Source organism: Cetorhinus maximus, chromosome 6, assembly GCF_964194155.1.
Source record: "Cetorhinus maximus chromosome 6, sCetMax3.hap1.1, whole genome shotgun sequence".
In the NCBI taxonomy this organism is placed as follows: Eukaryota; Metazoa; Chordata; class Chondrichthyes; order Lamniformes; family Cetorhinidae; genus Cetorhinus; species Cetorhinus maximus.
The window spans coordinates 19179782-19198683 of NC_135884.1; the positions used below are offsets into that span (position 1 = coordinate 19179782).

The 18902-nt window shown below is 41.3% G+C and overlaps 1 protein-coding gene across 4 annotated transcripts in view; it reads left to right on the forward strand.

Annotated features, from left to right (window-relative positions):
* The window catches only part of nek4 (NIMA-related kinase 4), a 55384-nt gene that overhangs the window by 17814 nt on the left and 18668 nt on the right, over positions 1 to 18902 (forward strand). For all 4 annotated transcript variants that reach the window (XM_078543345.1, XM_078543342.1, XM_078543343.1 and 1 more), the window contains exons 5-10: positions 1237 to 1391; positions 2409 to 2547; positions 3521 to 3937; positions 6188 to 6244; positions 10961 to 11101; positions 11447 to 11599. In XM_078543345.1, coding sequence (XP_078399471.1) covers positions 1237 to 1391; positions 2409 to 2547; positions 3521 to 3937; positions 6188 to 6244; positions 10961 to 11101; positions 11447 to 11599 — 1062 coding nt within the window. The remainder of the gene's footprint in view (positions 1 to 1236; positions 1392 to 2408; positions 2548 to 3520; positions 3938 to 6187; positions 6245 to 10960; positions 11102 to 11446; positions 11600 to 18902) is intronic.

Sequence of the window (18902 nt, forward strand, 5' to 3'; positions counted from 1 at the left end):
TGAGGCTGACGAGAGGAGGTCAAGGGCGGGCAAAGGCTTATATCCCCATGCCTCAATACCCTCCAAGTATCCTCCATAGCCACTTGCCCGCTATCCATTGTGGGCATGTCTTTGAAGTGTCTTTGAAATGGACATTTAAAAGAAACCTTCTAACAATCTAATAGAGCTTTAATTCAAACACACTTCATACTGAAAAAACTTTCATTCATAAAAGCCATTCGAAAAAAATCCCCTCAAGTGGTCAATCTGATGTAAAAACAAACACTTATTCACTTACCACATCAAAGACGCATAATTCTTTAATAACTTCTTAAAATTGTAATCAAAATGTGAACACAGCCCCCTGCTGAGATAAGTGGTTTTGTAGCTTTTGAAACTTAGCCAAATATTCATAATAGACTCAGCTGTAAAAACAAACTATTGCAGCTCCAGGCCATGAAACTGAAAAATCGGATGGTGTTTCATTTCCATTTCAAAGCAGATGACCTGTCAATCAATGGAGTGGAGGGGATGGTTAGATTTTCTAAACTTTCAACTGTAGGGGGGCAATTTTTTTTCAAAGTTAAAGATCTCTTGATGTTTAAATCACAGTCCAGACAATGACAGGAGTTTTCCAAGCACATTTTTCTACAGTTCTGAATGAATTATGGCTCTTTCTTCAATGGGAAAAGTACTCAAATGCATCTCAACACTTGAACAAAACTGGTCAATGCAATGGTCAACTTACCTTTGCAGGATAGAGCCCTATGATGAATTGCTGTAGTTAAAACACGTCTGCATTACAATACAGCATCTATTAGTGACATTTGAAGTTGTCAAAACATTTAACACTTACCTGTCAGAATGTTTCTGACTCATCAGCAAGCTCCCCCCGGTGGTCACAAGCTCTCCAGCAGGATAAGTATTTTTAGGGCTTATAAAACCAACACCAGCACACACAAATAGAGGGGAGGGGCAAAATTCAAACTTGCTGTAGGGTTGACAAACCCAGAAAAGGTGCGTGCAGGGTCGCAATCCGAGGCCTTCCCAATTCACAAAAAGGCCACACAAAACTAGCTCGGGATCAGAAAGGTACTACAAATTTGAAATTGCTGCCAAACAGTTTTTGTCCTTCCCCACCCCACTCCTGCCTCCATCACTGGACAAAAATCCGGCCCAATATATTTAGAACAGAACTGATATGAAGACTTCTGCACAATATTATTTATCTGAACAATGCTTCTATCTGTTGTGTAGCTGCCACCTATACCAAAGGAATACAGTGAACAGCTGGGAGTGCTGATACATAGCATGCTGAGCAGAAGGCCTGAGGAACGACCAGATGTCAAAGCTGTTCTCAGGAAGTCATACGTCAAGAGTCACATTGCCTTGTTCTTGGAAGCCACAAAAGCGTAGGTATATTTGATAACACTTTTAAAATAAAAATAGTTGAATTAAATCTTTGATCAAATTTACCACGCAATTATGTTTTCTCTACATTGGAGTAAGATGTTTGGGAAAAAGATGACCATGGCTATCTTTATTTTTAACCGAAAGGAAGCTGCTATGAGCCTGAAGAAGGGTCATACAGACTTGAAACGTCAACTCTGTTTCTCTCTCTCCACTGATGCTGTCAGACCTGCTGAGTTTTTCGTGCATTTTCTGTTTTTGTTTCAGATTTCCAGCATCCACGTTATTTTGCTTTTATCTGCTATGAGTCTTAGTAGGTTCAAAACATGTTCAACCAATGCAGAACAGCAGTGAACAAAGCCAATGGAATGTTGAATTAAATAATTAAAACAATAGAATATCAGTCAGAGAAAGTTATTATCAAATAATGCACTGTTTACATTGTACCTCTCTGTCCCGTTCTGGTTGCTGAAATACAAGAGAGGCATTCAAGTACTGGATGCAGTCTCTGACACTGAACCCGAGTGTCAAAGGTCTGAGTTATGAGGAAAGGTGAGAGAAACCTGAGTTGTCAGTATGTAAAGGAGTTATCTGTGAAGTGATTTCACAGAAGTATGTAAAATAGCTTAAGGGAATGGAAAAGGTAAATCCAAATATTACTTTAATTAAATTGAGAGGGTGCAGGAAGACGACGCAGATTCAAACTGGTATGGATAAATTTAAGACTGATGTGAAGAAATACTTCTTGACAAAGTGATCAACATGTAAACAATAATATTAGTTTCATGATCAACAATAAACTTTCAGGGTAACATTGTAGAGGGGAAAACCTTGGAAGCATTTAAGAAACAATTAGATACTGAAATGGGGAGATTGTGTCTGGGTGGATGAATTTATACAGGACGAAAGGCCATTCTCATCTATAACTATCTTGTGATGTTGTGAATGTTTCTGGTACATAGTCATTGACATTAGAACCATAAAACCCTTATTTGTAACACTTTTTTTATATATTGTAGGAAAGCTATGAAAACACGTAAGAAAACCTCTTTAGAATCTAGACCCATTAATTCCTCCACTGTGACATTGAAGCACAATTCAGAACATGAATCTGGGGTCCTCTTGCAGGACATGGATCCCACCAGGAAATATGTAAAGGTCAGAGTTCCAAGTACTGAGTCGTGCCTTGGTGAAGATTTATGGTACTCTTTCGATTGAACATTTAAATTAGTCTAATTATTGTATGCACCAATATGTTGCCTGCAGAAACCCCTGACATTTTTCATTCATAAGATGATACATTTGCTTTCTCCACATTTGCTTTTCTTTTCTTCATTTTTTGAGGATATGTTGGAATGTCTTATTTTCTCTCTGCACACTCATTTATTGGTCGTCCCCCCCCCACCCACGTCATACACGCTCTGGATTCCAAGGACAGTCCTAACAGACAGCTCCCAGCCTATTGTCAATGCTACCCTAGGACAGCCAGCGGGGGAAAGGAAGAACAACCCAAGAGACAAACCTAATTTGAATTCCTTTAACCCCAAACCAGACTCTTGGTAAGAGCTTGGCTCCTCAAAGTCATGTGAATTTTAGAGAGGGAATAGAATTGAACAGAATGGGGGTTGAACTTGTGACCCACCAATCCATGATAGCCTGTGTTCATGGGTGTATAAGTTTGCATTATTATTATAGAATATGACGTGTGCTATGAAAGAAGTACCTCTCAAGCTTTCTACTTCCACACCTAGGTGGATAAGGGCAGCAAGAGCAAGGGGCATCATAACCTTCAGGTTCCTTTCAAGTCATTTGCCATATTGACTTTCACATTCGACACCATTCCATCACCAATACTGAGTCAATAACCAGGAACTCCCTACCCAACAGCACTGTGGGAGCACCTTCACTGAACCAACTTCAGCAGTTGAAATAAAAGATTCACCCAGCACCTCACAAGGACAACTAGGGACGGGCTATAAAAATCCACATCCTGAGAATGAAAAAGAACTAAGAAGTGAAAACAATTGACTTGTGCACTTTATCTGAGATTAAGGATCTTTCTAAAAGTATCCAGAAATCCAAATTTAAGGTTGTATAATTTTGAAGAAATGTATTTGTCTTCATATTCTAGACGGAAGAAAAGGCATCTCAGAAAAGCAAGCTCAATGATGTGACCTGTACTAATCAAGGAGAAGAAAAGCATTCAAATGTTTCGCACCAGGTTTTGAACAGCACAACAAATTCAGTAGCTACAATAAGCAAAGTAGACATTGATATTATGCATGGAGCTGAAAGAAGGACCTCTAATTCTGACAGTACAAGGGGGGATGAACCTTTACCCAGCTTAAAAGGCTGTCTTAATGCAGAAGCCAAAATACTCACCAGCAGTACTCAGGCTGACAATACTGAACTACACAATGGTGTAATGCTGAAAGGAAAAGCTGAAAACTCTGATAACCAGATCTTAGTTAAATTCTCTGATGGAAAGGATGACACCTTTGAGCTGCTTCAGCCTGTCTTTAAGGAAGTACAGTCACCTGAGGTGCAGGTAGGAAGTAGTTACATTTCAGAAAGCTCACAGCAATTTGCTTTGTTGGTGTAATTGTGGGTGGAAGTTAATGAGGGCGGCGGTGGTGGGGGTGGATGGGTGACATCCGCCACCAAAACTGATGGCACTCCTGCCAACCCGATTTCCAGGAGTCCCGAGGAAATTAGTCCACTGGAACTCCCAGCTCCACAGGGGACATTTAATTGCAGGATTTCCCCCTTCGGGAGCGGTGCCTTCTGCTGGTAATACACTTAACCAGGGTTCATTGTGGCATTCCTGGAGAAAGCGACGGCAGGATGGGGGTCATAGGGAGGGGGTCACCAGTGAGGTGGGTAGAGGTGTCTTTCAGTGGGCACCCCCTCCTTCCTGATGCCAGGGCCTTCAATCCGGCACTGAGTGCCTTTGAATGAGGAACAGCACTTCCCACCACCCCCTCCACTTGTTGGTCCCCCTGCATGGCAAGTCACCCATCCACCACTAGTTGAATAAATATGGCGAGATGAGGCTCCTAAGTGGCCATCAATGGTCCATTTAAGGGCTTCAATTGCCATTCTGGGCGGGAAGGCTGCCCACAACCGCCCCCCTCCACCTCCAGACCTAATCGGAAGGGGCATTAGGCAGAAAGGAGAGAGGGTTCCCACCCTGCACCCTCCTGCCTGATCAACGCCCCAATCCACCTCAGGACTTGCCTCCGGGTGGGAGGGCAGTAAATTCCACCCAGTGTGTGCATGTGTGTGCAATATTTTCCTCAGGATAGTGTCCTAGGCCTAACCATCTTCGGCTGCTTCATTAATGACCTTCCTTCTATCATAAGTTCAGAAGTGGGGACGTTTGTTGATGTTTTTACAATGTTCAGGACCATTCATGATTCCTCAGATACCAAATCAGTCCATGTCCAAATGCAGTAAGACCTAGATCATATCCAGGCTTGGGCTGATAAGTGGCAAGTAATGTTCGCGCCACATAAGTGCTAGGCAATGACCATCTCCAACAAGAGAGAATCTAACCATCACTCCTTGACATTCAATGGCATTACCATATCTGAATTCCCCACTAGCAACATCCTGAGGGTTACCATTGACCAGAAACTGAACTGGACTAGCCATATAAATACTGTGGCTACAAGAGCAGGTCAGAGGCTAGGAATCCTGCAGTGAGTAACTCGTCTCCTGACACCCCACTGCCTGTCCATCATTTGCAAGGCACAAGTCAGGAGTGTGACGGAATATTCCCCACTTACCTGAATGAGTGCAGCTCCCACAACACTCAAGAAGTTGGATATCATCCAGGACAAAGCAGTCTGCTTGATTGACACCCCTTCCAAAAACATTCACTCCCTCCACCAGTGTGTTCCACCTACAAGATGCACTGCAGAAACTCACCAAGTATTCTTAGGTAGCACCTTCCAAACCCACAACTGCTACCATCCAGAATGACAAGGGCAGCAGATAGATGGGAACACCACCACCTGGAAGTTCCCCTCCAAGCCACTTACCATCCTGACTTGGAAATATATCACCATTCCTTCACTGTTGCTGGATCAAAATTCTGGAACTCTCTCCATAACAGCACTGTGGGTGTATCTACACCACATGGACTGCAGCGGTTCAAAAAGGCAGCTCACCACCACCTTCTCAAGGGCAATTAGGGATGGGCAATAAATGCTGGCCTAGCATGGAATGCCCACATCCTGTAAATGAATTTAAAAAAATTAGCTTTACACTTGGTATTCTATTCTTATTCCTTTTGTTTCTATAAATCTTTAGGTTAATACATTTGTTTACGTATATAGCACCAAAATGTATTAGTTATAAAATTCCAGCTAAAGCAGTAAATGTTTACCAATAACTATGAATTTGAATAAGTAACAGAACTTACACCTATTATGGCTGCTGAACGGTTTGCTAGACACAATTGACAGGCTTGTTTGACTTTTGATTTTAAAGAGACTATGACTTATTCATTAATAAATAAGATTGATCACAGTGGGGGAACAAAATCCTAATGTCAGTGCTGTACTAGCTAGGCTCATTTTGAAGTAATCTCTAATAAACGTTTAGTCTCCAGGAAACATTAACATGGCAATCTCAATATAGTTTCAAATGGATTTTATGGGACTGTCTGCATACTAAGATATTGAGTGAGTTGAACAATGTGAAAGTGGTGTCTGGACAATTAAGAGGCTGAGGCTATAGTGGCCACCAGGCTAAAGTAAGAAAAATTTCATTGGTATTTTTGTTGTTTTGACAGGAGAGTTTTGACTCTACAGAAAAACTGCTGCAACCACTTGTACCAATTAGAATAATTGTAAGTATCCTATAATATTTCTTTCTGATATAAGTAGCATGCAATTTCATTATCCACCAAATAAATTGTACATTTAGATAGAGATATTACATAGAAAGCACAACTCAGAAATAGGCCACTCAGCCCAATTGCTCCATATCAGTTGCTCCATAGAAACCTCTTTCTACCCCTCTTCATCTAACCCTATCAGCATTGCGATTGTAATAGCTTGATTTATGTTCTCTTTGTCAACTAATCAAATGCTGGGTAGTAGTTGTAACAGCCATCTTGAGCTATCTAAATGAATGGTTGTGAATTGAAAAGTCTTTGAATCTTGCTTTGTGAACGACAAGACTGAGGCATTGGAACCCCTTTGTAATGTGTCTGCAATATGAGATATAACAAATGAAAATCACTCTGATGGCAGACTTGCAACATCTGGCTTGGTAAAATTTACAAAATTCCACTGAGATTTATTTCAGAGGGGTTATTGGCATCTTTCCATCAGCAGGAGAGGAGTATTGAAATTATTTGCATATACTAAATATCTGCACACCACCCAGGATTTTCTTTGGAATTTCTAAAGTCAAGTGTACCTGCATTTTCTATTATTTCATTGGGTTTTACAATGTATATGTCTGTGTTGTATTGAGATTGATATTTTTGTATTCTCCAGAGTGAATTGGTAATCTCACTTAAAATGCAATTCCTGAAACTTTATTGAGAATTACTGCAAACATCATTCCCTTCTGTTCCCTCCGGTGGCAGGTCGTATCCCTGACGTACCCAGAATATGTGCTGGTGGACCCCCAGAGGTCCCCACACAAGGACTACACGGGAATTGCCTGGGAAGTTTAACATCCCATGGGCAATTTCCCTGTACCTAGAACCATCCAAAACTGCGATTTAAATCTGAGATTTCAGATGGTTCCGACTCTCTGAGCAGAATAGTTACCCAGAAAAGGTTAAAAAGATTAAAACCACTTCTAACTCCTGGGTAATACTGACACCCCCAACTACCCTCCTGCCTACGACCCCATCACCCTACACTACTTCACTCCCCCCCGATCTACCCACCCAAATCCTTGACTAACCACCCCACATGCCCTACTACCCCCCAACCCACACCAACAACCCCCCCATGACCCTCCTGACTCCCACATCCCACCCAGCCCCCCACTATCTCTGACACCCCCCCACCTCCCTGACTACCCACCTGACACACAAACCCCCTCTGCCCCCAATCACTCCCCACCCCTCAATTACCCTTCTGAACCCCCAAACTATCTCCACCCTCTCAACCACCCCAAATTCCCCACTCCTCAAAACCCCCAACCACTCACCGATTATCCCTCCGACTCCCCTCCCCACTACCCCCCACCCACACCCACTGACTACCCTCCCGACCCCAACTACCTTTCTGATCCCCCCATTGAACATCTAACCCCAGACCACCTGACCCCCACCCACGCTCCCCGGAGCCCCCCATTACCCCCTGCTCCCCCAACCACCTGAGCACTCTAACCTCTCACCCACTTACCTTACACACTTGCCTTTCCCCTGGCTTCCCAAAGTGACTGGGACCTTTAAAATTATTACCTTACGGCAGCTCGTGGCATGGCTTCACTTCTCCTGACACTGCTGCCCTGTACTGGAAGAACTTCGGAGCTTCTGTGCAGCACCTTTCTCGCCAGGCCCGGGTGAAATATGTGCAGCTCCTGATCAGGGTAAGTAAAAAGAAGTGGAATGGCAATCTAACAGTGACTGCCACTCCACAGACATTCTGGGCCATTATTTTCTAAGCATTTTGAATGTTGCAAGTAGAACTCAAGAAATGTACAGACCCATGGAATATATAATTACATCTTGTGTGGACATTAAAATGTCAAAGTCGGCATTCCATGGGAATTATGGATGAGGGTAGCAGACACATGGGAACACCACCACCTGGAAGATCCCCTCCAAGCCACTCTTGACTGTCAAAATCCTGGAACTCCCTCCCTAACAGCACTGTGGGTGTACTACACCACATGGACTGCAGCGGTTCAAGAAAGCATCTCCACCTCAACCTTCTCAAGGGCAATTAGGGATGGGCAAAAGTGCTGGCCTAGCCATACATCAGTAGAAGGGAAAATGCTAGCATCTATTATAAGGGATGTGATAAATGGATACTTGGATAATCATGATGTGATTGGGCGTAGTCAGCATGGATTTGCGAATGGGAAATCATGTTTGACAAACTTGTTAGAGCTTTTTGAGGATGTTACTAACAAAATTGATAAAGGACAGTCGAAGGACATATACTTGGATTTTAAAAATCCTTTTGATAAAGTCCCTCAGGAGGTTGATTAGCAAAATAAAAGCACATGGGATAGGAAGCAATATACTGGCATGGATTAAGGATTGGCTAACAGGCAGAAAACAGAGAGTAGGATTAAACAGGCCATTCTGGCATTGGAAGGCTGTGACTAGTGGGGTACCACAAGGATCAGTACTTGGGCCCCAAATGTTTACAATATATATCAATGATTTGGATGTGGGGACCAAATGTAATATTTCCAAGTTTGCGGATGATCCAAAAGTAGGCGGGTATGTGTGTTGTGAGGAAGATGGGAGGCTGCAGGAGGATTTGGACTGACTTAGTGAGTGGGCAAGAACATGGCACATGGAATATAATGTGGAAAATGTGAGGTTATCTGCTTTGGTAGAAGGAACAGATGTGCAGAGTATTTCCTAAATGGTAAGAGTTTAGAAAGTGTATTCGTAAAAAAGGTACGTCCTTTTGGGTGTCCTTGTCCATAAGTCACTGAAAGCTAACATGCAGGTGCAGCAGGCAATTAGGAAGGCTATTGGAATGTTAGCCTTTATTGCAAGAGGATTTGAGTACAAGAGTAGTGAAGCCTTGCTTTAATTGTATAGAAGGTTGGTTAGTGCGCACCTGGAGTACTGTGTGCAGTTTTGGTCCCATCACCTCAGAAAGGATATTATTGCTATTGAGGGAGTGCAATGAAGGTTCACCAGACTTGCTGCGGGGATGGTGGGACTGTCTGATGAAGAGAGATTGGGGAAACTGGGTCTGCATTCTCTAGAATTTCAAAGAATGACAGGTGATTTAATTGAAACTTACAAAATACTTAAAGGAATAGACAGAGTAGATGCAGGCAAGATGTTTCCCCTGGTTGGGGAGTCTAGAACCAGGGGACACAATTTTAAAATAAGAGGGAAGCCACTTAGGACCGAAATGAGGAGAAATTTCTTTACTCAGAGGGTTGCGAATCTTTGGAATTCTCTACCCCAGAGGGCCGTGGAAGCTCAGTCATTGAGTATGTTTAAAGGTAGAGATTGATAGATTTCTGATTAACAATAACATAAAGGGTTATGGGGATAGTGTGGGTAAAAGGCATTGAAGTGTTCGATCAGCCATGATCGTATTGAATGGTGGAGCAGGCTCGATGAGCTGAATGGCCTCTTGTTCCTATGTTCCTAGTCAGCGATGCCCACATCCTGTGAATAAAAAAAGTCATCAGTGGTTTATCAAAGCATGCTACACTTACGAATGTCATATCTTAAATTACTTAAATGCTGCATCTCAAAACACTGATCCCTGAAAGAAATCCAATTTGTATTTGAGATGTACATGAGAACAAAGCTTATAGATATTGAGATTTTGATGTATGCAAGTGATGGCCAAGATAGGAGTAACTGGAACAGAATAATTCTAATTCTTCCCTTGCAATTGTAAATGCATCAAACTGTAGCAGACTAGTTGCAGAAACTAAAAATACCATCAGCATTTGAAAAGGTAGGTTATCATTTCAGGCGAAGATGCTTCATCAGAAACTAATGGTGGAATTTAATGATTGCGGCGATGGGCACAGCTACTAGCTGTAGAGCCAATGGCAACGCCACCACTGCTATTTCTGGGAGCCCAGTTGGGATTAAATCCCAATTAGGTTAGTACCCTGCCTGCTATCAGAGTTCCCAGCTTCACCAGTGGCAATTTCCTGCAGCACATTCTGGTGCAGGGTGGATGTCCCACCTCTGGGAGCTACCATCCAATTGGAGGCTGGCAGCTCTCCAGTACCAGCAGCGCTAACATGAACAGTGGCCACTGCTGCTACAGCAGGATGAGAATTGTTGCTGGAGGCCCTGGAAGAAGGTGAGTTGGGCAAGATTGCCAGGACCTGTCAGGGAGGTCCCTGCGGAGGGAAGGGGGTGTTGCTGTAAAGGACAGGGTGGATTCCCGCAGAGGCTGTGCCTCTGTTGGGCACAGGATGCTTGTGAATAAGAGACCATCTCTACCAGGCTGCAGGCATACCCACCAGGGTTTACAGTGATATGCCCAGATGGTTTAGCCCCTGACCCCTGCTGGTTGAATACATGGCGGCTTGATAAGGCCCTTAAGTGGCTCCTTGAGGGTCTCAGTTGGCCTCTGGGCCCTCGACTCATCCCACCCCAGCCTTAATTGAAAGAAGTTGGGAAGGTGACAAGGTCTCAACTCTGCACCTTCCCGCCCATTTCCAGTGGGAGCATTAAACTCTACCCTGTAATTTGTAGCAGAGAAAGTCAACCTACATCGAGCTTTGTTGCACAATTGTGTTACTGCACACAACTGATTTGATTGTAACAGTGTTAACAGTCTATAATAACAGCTATATATTTGTAATTATATTTTAGTATTATACTATAACTACTCAGTGTTACATCTCGTGAATTGTCAGCATTTTTTCAATTTAGGAAGAGCCTTCAGAGACTGTCACAAAACAACCTGAAGAAAAGGATCTTATGCCTTACCTGCCACATTGTTCTTCATCTGAGCCTTCAATCTCACAGCAGTGCAGACAGAAGAACAATGAATTTGTGAGGAAGACTGAGAAGGTAAGTAGATGTAAGTACACTTAACAAAATATCTAATTTGCTTATCTCAGAACTGATATGTGCTGAGTCATATCAATTAGAGTTTTATTTCGTTACAGTACAAACAAATCAGTATTCCATATTATCTAAGAAACCATTATTCTTCAACTGGAGATATGCCATTTTTACTATATATAGTGTCAAGGGCGATTAGGGATTGGCAACAAATGCTGGCCCAGCCAGCAATGCTCACATCCTGTGAATGAATAAAAAATGTATACTTTTCTCATTCCTAAAATCAGCATATTGTTTTGAGCAGGCTTAGAAACTTTTATGCAAATATGAACAAGGTTTTTACTTTTTCAGGTAAAAGCATCAGCTCCTAGACAATTGCCTTCTCCACCACATAATGAACCTAAAGTTCACATAAAGAAGCTGCAGAATAATGCTGATAAAATTGTCAGTGGAATCTCCACATCAACGGTGAACTCCAAGGATAATGAAATCAGAGCCTCACAGGTTTGCACATTGAAGATTCTATTCTTGTAAGACATGACAGAGTTTTGTCGGCATTGTTTCCCCCACCTTGACCAACCAATCCCACCCCCACCCCCAACAAAGGACCTTGCTACTACCATGCAATTGGTGCCAAATCTCACTCAGTCTCAGTATTATTGCCCACAGATCCATGCCATCAAAATGAACTTTCACAGCAGGAGTGCAGCAAGTCAGGAGGATAGGGAAATTCATCTTGCCTTGCATAGGTCCATGTGTGACTTTGAGCTTCCATTGTTTTCATTGGGAAAATAAATTAATTAACTGACAGTAGTCTTCTCTGCTACTGCCTAATCCTTACAAAGTGCTTCTAGTAATTGTTTGCTTACTATATATTAATTTTATGTAACAATTGGTAGAGGTAAATATGTTTTGGATCTTTTTTACTAGATATCTTTTTTGGGTTCAGAATCTCCAACCACTCCTGCAGGTGAACCCTTTGCTCCCTATGCTTTGAAGCCTGCCCAGTATATAGGTAATTTGTTGCAAGTCTCGTGGCTTGGAAACAAAATTCTTGTTACTGTACCTCTGCATTATATTTAAGTTACATGGTGTCACTCAAAATTTCTTAACTTCAGAAAGCAATAGAATCAATGTTTCACTAGAACATGGCTTAGGTTTAAAATTGCCAAATGGATTTATTAAACAGTAAAACAAAAGCAAAATACTGCGGATGCTGGAGATGCAAAATTTAAAAAGGAAATGCTCTAAATACTCAGCAGGCTGTCTACAGCCTTTCAGACTCGACATTTAATTTAGTGATTTCAGGTCATAATCTCTGACCCCATTTTTTCCGACAGCAGTTGTTATCCCCATTTTCACCTCCTCTGGCCCCATGTTACTTCTTTACATGTTCCGATACCATTTCCCTTTGCCTTGTGCCATCATCCCATTTGTCATTTAATCTGTCCTGCTTTCCACTCTTTCACAGACCTTGTTTTCTTGTTCACCCCCCAGCCTCCTTGTCTATGCCTCTGCACTTAAAACCTGTTACATCTCTCACGTGCCCCAGTTCTGATGAGAGGTCATCAATCTAAAACATTAACTCTGTTTTTCTCTTCCACAGATGCTGCCTAACCTGCTGAGTATTTCCAACCTTTTCTGTTTTTATTAAATAGTAAACAAACAAGCAGTGACACTGGATTTACTTACGGGCTTAACTATCTCTCCTCAGAAGGTAGAAAATAACAACAGTTGCATCTGCTGTGGTAAGCTGCAACGCAAATTGAACTAGATATAAGGACATTGAATCATAACCTTTATGTTGTGGGTTTTGTTCTGATCGTCTGATGTTTTAATGTTTAATAAATGTTTTTGTTTTACTGTTTAATAAATCTCCTTGGCAATTTAAAACCTAAGCCATGGTCTAGTGAGACATTGATTCAATTGCTTTCCAAAGTCAGGAAAGTTTGAGTGACACCATGTAATTTACACATTTTGTTTCCAAGCTGCTAGGCTCGCTACAAGTTACCTAGATACTGGGCAGGCTTCAAAGGCAAGCTTCAATTCATAACGGGCAAAGGGTTCACCTGAAGGAGTGGTTGGAGATACAGATCCCAAGAAAGACATCCAGTAAAAAATCCAAAACTTATTTACCTGTACCAATTGTTACATAAAATTAGTATGCAATATCATCTGATGTTTCTGTCTCTGATAGCTTCAGACACACAATCCAATTAACTTAGGAAAAGAAATTAACCAGCACAAAGCAAGTTTAAATGTGTCTGTTAAACTACCTAAGAACTTGTAATCTTTTATATACACAAACAAAACTGCAAGATGCTTGAATTTTAATTGAATAACTTGTTCCACCCTTGAATGACTGTTGCAATTGTTATGATACGGCAGATGGTGTGTACCAGGCAGATCAAATCCACGAGGGAAACTTGTTCACGCTATCACAACGGTTTTGCAATTTGTATTTATTTCGAGATGCGTGCACTGAATTCAGAATAAGTCCATCAAGACTTTTAGAGATTTTTTAAGAACTAAGTTAAAATATTTATTAACAAAAGAAAAGATTTCAAGCACATACATAGAACTACAAATTACTACTATAATAACTCCTAAAATCCCTAATTAACCTGACTCACAGTTACACCCCATTTAAGGCAATGGTCCAAAAATAGATTTTAGATTTTAAACAGATCCAGCAAATTAATCGCAATGCTCTGGATAGTGGAATTCCAAAATGGATTTCTCCAGCTTTGGTTTCTGCAGACAGCAGGCTTAAGCACAAATGCTGGAGGCTTCATTAAGGCTATTTCACACACTTCTGTTAGACCTTACAATGTCTTCCCCTGACACATAGCCTCATTCTCCTTTATATATGTTTTTCCCTTTTTAATATGTAAATTCCATTGTTTCCATATATCTTTGGAACTTTACCTTTCTCATAATATAAATCTTTTCATGTTAACCCTCGTTGCTCCACATGAGTTCTCACCACCAAAGGAATTGAATCTTTAAATTTTTCCAAAATAATTACTTTTCTAAGAGCTCCATATGCTGTCCCTACTTTTAATGCCTGTATCCACTGGTCAAATTACTTTGTTTTACTCTCACAAACTCAATATAAGTTTGCCCAGGCTGGTTTTGAAATTTCTACCTGTATGCCTCAGGAACCAATTCATATGCGCTCAAAATAGCTTTGTTACCACATCATAATCCACCAACACTACTTCTGACAGTGAAGCATAACCTCATGAGCTCCACCCACTAAGCTAGACTGTAAAAGCAATGTCCAGTTTTCTTGTGGCCATTTCATTTGGTTAGCCGTCATCTCAAATGAAATAAAGAACACCTCCACATCTCTTTCTTCAAACTTTGGAAGACTTTGCACAAATTTAAACATCTCCCCTCTGGGTTTTAGTTTGAAGGATTTTTTCATCATCAGGACCTTCCTCAGCATCTCTTTTGTAAAGTCCAACTTTTTAAGTTGCTACTCTCTGTCTCTTTCCTTCACCCTCTCCTCCATTGCTAACTGTTCCTCAGGAGATCAAGTTTTCGCATTTCCATTTCTCTTTGAAATACTCTTTCTCTTTCTACCCTTTTTCTGCCGCCTCTACAAGTTTTTTCATTTCCATTGCTTGTTCAAATTCAAGCTTCTTTGTTTGTAACTGAAGTCTCACTGCCTCCAGCTGTGACTCACTATTGTCAGGTATTACTTCCAACTTCACATGCTGTGCTATCACTTCAACTCTTGTCAGCTTTCTTTGCCCAAGGTAACAGGTAACCTCAACTGCAACTTGTCTGCCAACTCTGTTAACTTACCCTTAGATACTTTTGTAACCCAATCAGAGTTATATCTTCCACTTCCAAAACTGTTTTGGCCATGGATACAGCCATTTTTGAAGTCTCGCCGCTGTAAAATCCTTCATACCAACTCCTGAATTCAAAGTGCTTCTCGTACTCGTAACCTTAAGATTCACCAACTCCAAACCAATCAAGGAATTTCAAATATCCCGCAAAGAGCCCCCAATTTGTTTTAACGCGGCAGATGATGTGCAGCAGGAGGGTAAAATCCATGACGGAAACTTGATCGCGCTATCACAAAGGTTTTGCAATTTGTATTTTTTCGAGATCCGTGCACTGAATTCAGATGTGATAAGTCCACCAAGACTTTTAGAGATTTTTAAAAAACTAAATTAAAATATTTATTAACAAAAGAAAAGATTTCAAGCACATACATAGAACTACAAATTATTATTATAATAACTCCTAAAATCCCTAATTAACCTGACTCACAGTTACACCCCCTTTAAGGCAACTGTCCAAAAATAGATTTTAGATTTTAAACCGATCCAGCAAATTAACACAATAGCCTTGACAGTAGAATTCCAAAATGGCTTTCTCCGGTTTCAGTTTCTGTAGACAGCAGGCTTATGCACAAATGCTGGAGGCTTCATTAAGGCTATTTCAAACACTTCTGTTAGATCTTACAATGCCTTCCCCTGACATATAGCCTCATTCTCCTTTATATATGTTTCTCCCTTTTTAACATGTAAACTCCATTGTTTCCATATGCCTTTGGAACATCACCTTTCTCATAATATAAATCTTTTCATGTTGCCAATATTCTCATTAACTTCTTTGAAACTCAAACCTCCCTTCATCTATCTAAAAATGCAAATTCTTGTCACACCTGACATGCTAAGACTCCAATCATGTTTACCTACTTAGCATTTCAAAGACACTTCTGTGCCTTACTTCTTTTGATAACTTCAACTTGCAATCTGCTTGGCTACAAAATGTAATTAAACCACACACACAGAAAAACACAACCTCCCGTAAACCTACTTTACAGTAAACCAGAAAAGATATTATGAAAATTATTAGATTTTCGTATAAAGTATGTACATTCTGGGCTTTGTGTATTATAGCAAGTTGGATCGAGTGAGTGAACCAGCTGTTAATGCCATGATAGAAAAAAGAAGCATCAATGTCAAAAATGCCTAATTTCTGTCATATTTATTATGGAAATAATAGGATGTATTATCAGAGAGGAATTTGGCACTCAAGAACTCATTCATTTATTTGCAAAACATTGTCTTGTTTTTTTTGTTTCAATGATGCACACAAGCCATCGACATTGTAGCTGAGCTAACTTTATTGATAACACATTTTCCTAACATGAACACATATCTGCACTAACTGAATTCTATTAAAATAGGTTCCAACATGTGCTATCTGATCTTCAACCCCCAGGTCAGGTGACCCCCTATCTAGTACAGAGTATTGTGTAGTATCTAATACTGGAGTCCACTACTACAATCAGCTATTGTTATGAAATTGCCTTTTTTTTAAAAAAAAAAACTTTTATACAACTCAAGTACATAAAGTCTCATATCTATTTTTTCTCACTGTTTTGATCAGTCCATTTTGTCTTTTACTTATCTCTGTATCTCTTTTTTTTCACAATTCTTCCACTGGATGTTCTGAATGGTGAAAGAGGTGATTTTGAAAGTCATGGGGCCTTCTCCAGCTCTGTGTCACTATCACCCCTTGGACAGTTTTCAGGACACTCAGGCTTTGTCTGGTTATCTGTTGCTTCACTGGCGCATTCTGGTTTTTGATCTTCAGCTACAATTTCTGGTTCAGAGCAGGGTTGCATTTCATTTGTTTTCCATAAGAATTTCCATTTTCTCCTGTACTGTTGTCCGTTTGGAGTCTGCACAATGTAAGACCTTGGATCTCCTGTGATTCCTGTGACAACAGCAGAATTCCAGATCCCTTCATGCTGAATCCTCAGTGTCTCTCCCATATTCAGGTCAGGCAGAGATCAAAGTACTATTTCTGCTTCTGCTGTCTCAGTTTGAGCAGGTCCTGCATGCTGCAGCTCACTGGCTGTGGAAATAACAGTTGGGACACAGTTGGAAGCTTAGTTCTTAGTCTTCTCCCCATCAGGAGCTGTGCTGGAGATGATCCAATGCCCTCTAATGGAGTATTCCTGAAATCCAGCAGAACCAGTTGGGGGTCCCTTGCCTTTGCCTTCTTCAACAGGTGTTTTAAGGTCTGCACAGTACGTTCCACCATTCCGTTGGATTGTGGATATTTGGGACTTGATGTAATGTGGCAAAACTCCCAGTCCTGTGCAAATTTGTGAAACTCAGTGCCTGAGAATTGTGAACCGTTATCTGAGACGAGCATTTCAGGTACGCCTTGGCAAGCAAAAATTGATTTAAAATGATTTATTACTGTGATGCTCTTACTATCATTTCTCAGCAGCACAGACTCAAGAAACTTTGAGTAATAATTTACTACTAGCAGGTACTCACTGTTGTCAAATGTGAACAAGTCCACTCCAAATTTCTGCCAGGGCCTCTCTGGAACATTGTGTGGTTGAAGTGGTTCTTTTAGTTGCAATTTACTGTACTTTTGGCACACTGCACACGCATTGACCATTTGCCCAATTTGTGCTCCCATTCCAGGCCAATACATTACATCTCGAGCTCTTCACCTGCATGTTTCTATGCCGAGGTGACTTTCATGTATGCACTACAGCATTTCTTTCCTCAGTGTTGCAGGAATTGTGATCTTTTCTCCCTTGAAAAGGATTCCTTCTGGTACATTAAGTTCTTCATGAAAGTTCCAGTACTCTTGTACAGCAGAAGGGGCTCCACCCCGATGTGTGGGCCAGCCAGTTTGCACAATCTGCTGCAGTTTTCTCACGGTGGCATCATTCTTGGTGGCTTCCCTGATCTTATCCTGTTTGGTTACATCAACAGGTAAGTTCTTTGTCAGCATGTGAACCTACGCTTCCATTTCTTTATCCACTTCCTCCATGATGGGTAGGTATGCACGTGACAGAGTGTCTGCAATGTACATTTGCTCGGTTTGTATTTAACTCTGACCTGGTACTTCTGCAGATGCATTAATAATCTTTGAATTCTTGGTGGTGGACAGTTCAGGGGCTTTTTAAGTATAGCTTCCAAAGGCTTATGATCAGACTCTACCTCCATGTCTTGCCATAGACAAACCGGTGGAAATGTTCTAGGCCAACACAATTGCTAGCATTTCTTTCTCTATTTGGGCATACCACTGCTGTGTTTCAGCCATTGCCTTTGAAGTGTATGCCACTGGTGCCTCATTTTGCAAGAGGACAGCTCCCAGGCCAGTCTTTGAAGCATCCACTGAGATCTTGACTGGCTGCTTGACATCATAATACTTTAACACTGGTGCCTGGGTCAGTGTTCTCTTCAGACTGGTCAATGCTTCCTGGTGACTTTGTTCCCAGTGCCATTCCACATCATTTTGTAGAAGTTCTCTGAGAGGTGCCGTCAGGTCTGACATGTTTGGAATGAATTTCCCAAGATAGGTCACCATTCCCAAAAACCTCTCCAAGTCTTTCTTACATTCTGGGGGTGGCATGTTCACGACTGCTTTGATTTTACTTGCTGTCTCTGGGAGAGCTCGATGCTGACACTAGGTGTAAAGTGGGGGGGGGGGGGGGGGGGGGGTTACACTGTCAGGGTAGTGTAGAGGGAGCTCTAAAAATAAAAAATATTGTGTGCAGTTCTGGTCGCCTAACTATAGGAAGGATATCAGTAAGATTGAAAGAGTGCAGAGAAGATTTACTAGGATGTTGCCGGGTCTTAAGGAGTTGAGTTACAGGGAAAGATTAAACAGGTTAGGACTTTATTCCTTGGAGCGTAGAAGGATGAGGGGAGATTTGATAGAAGTTTACAAAATTATGAGGGGTATAGACAGAGTAAATGCGAGTAGGCTGTTTCCACTTAGATTAGGAGAGATAAACATGAGAGGACAT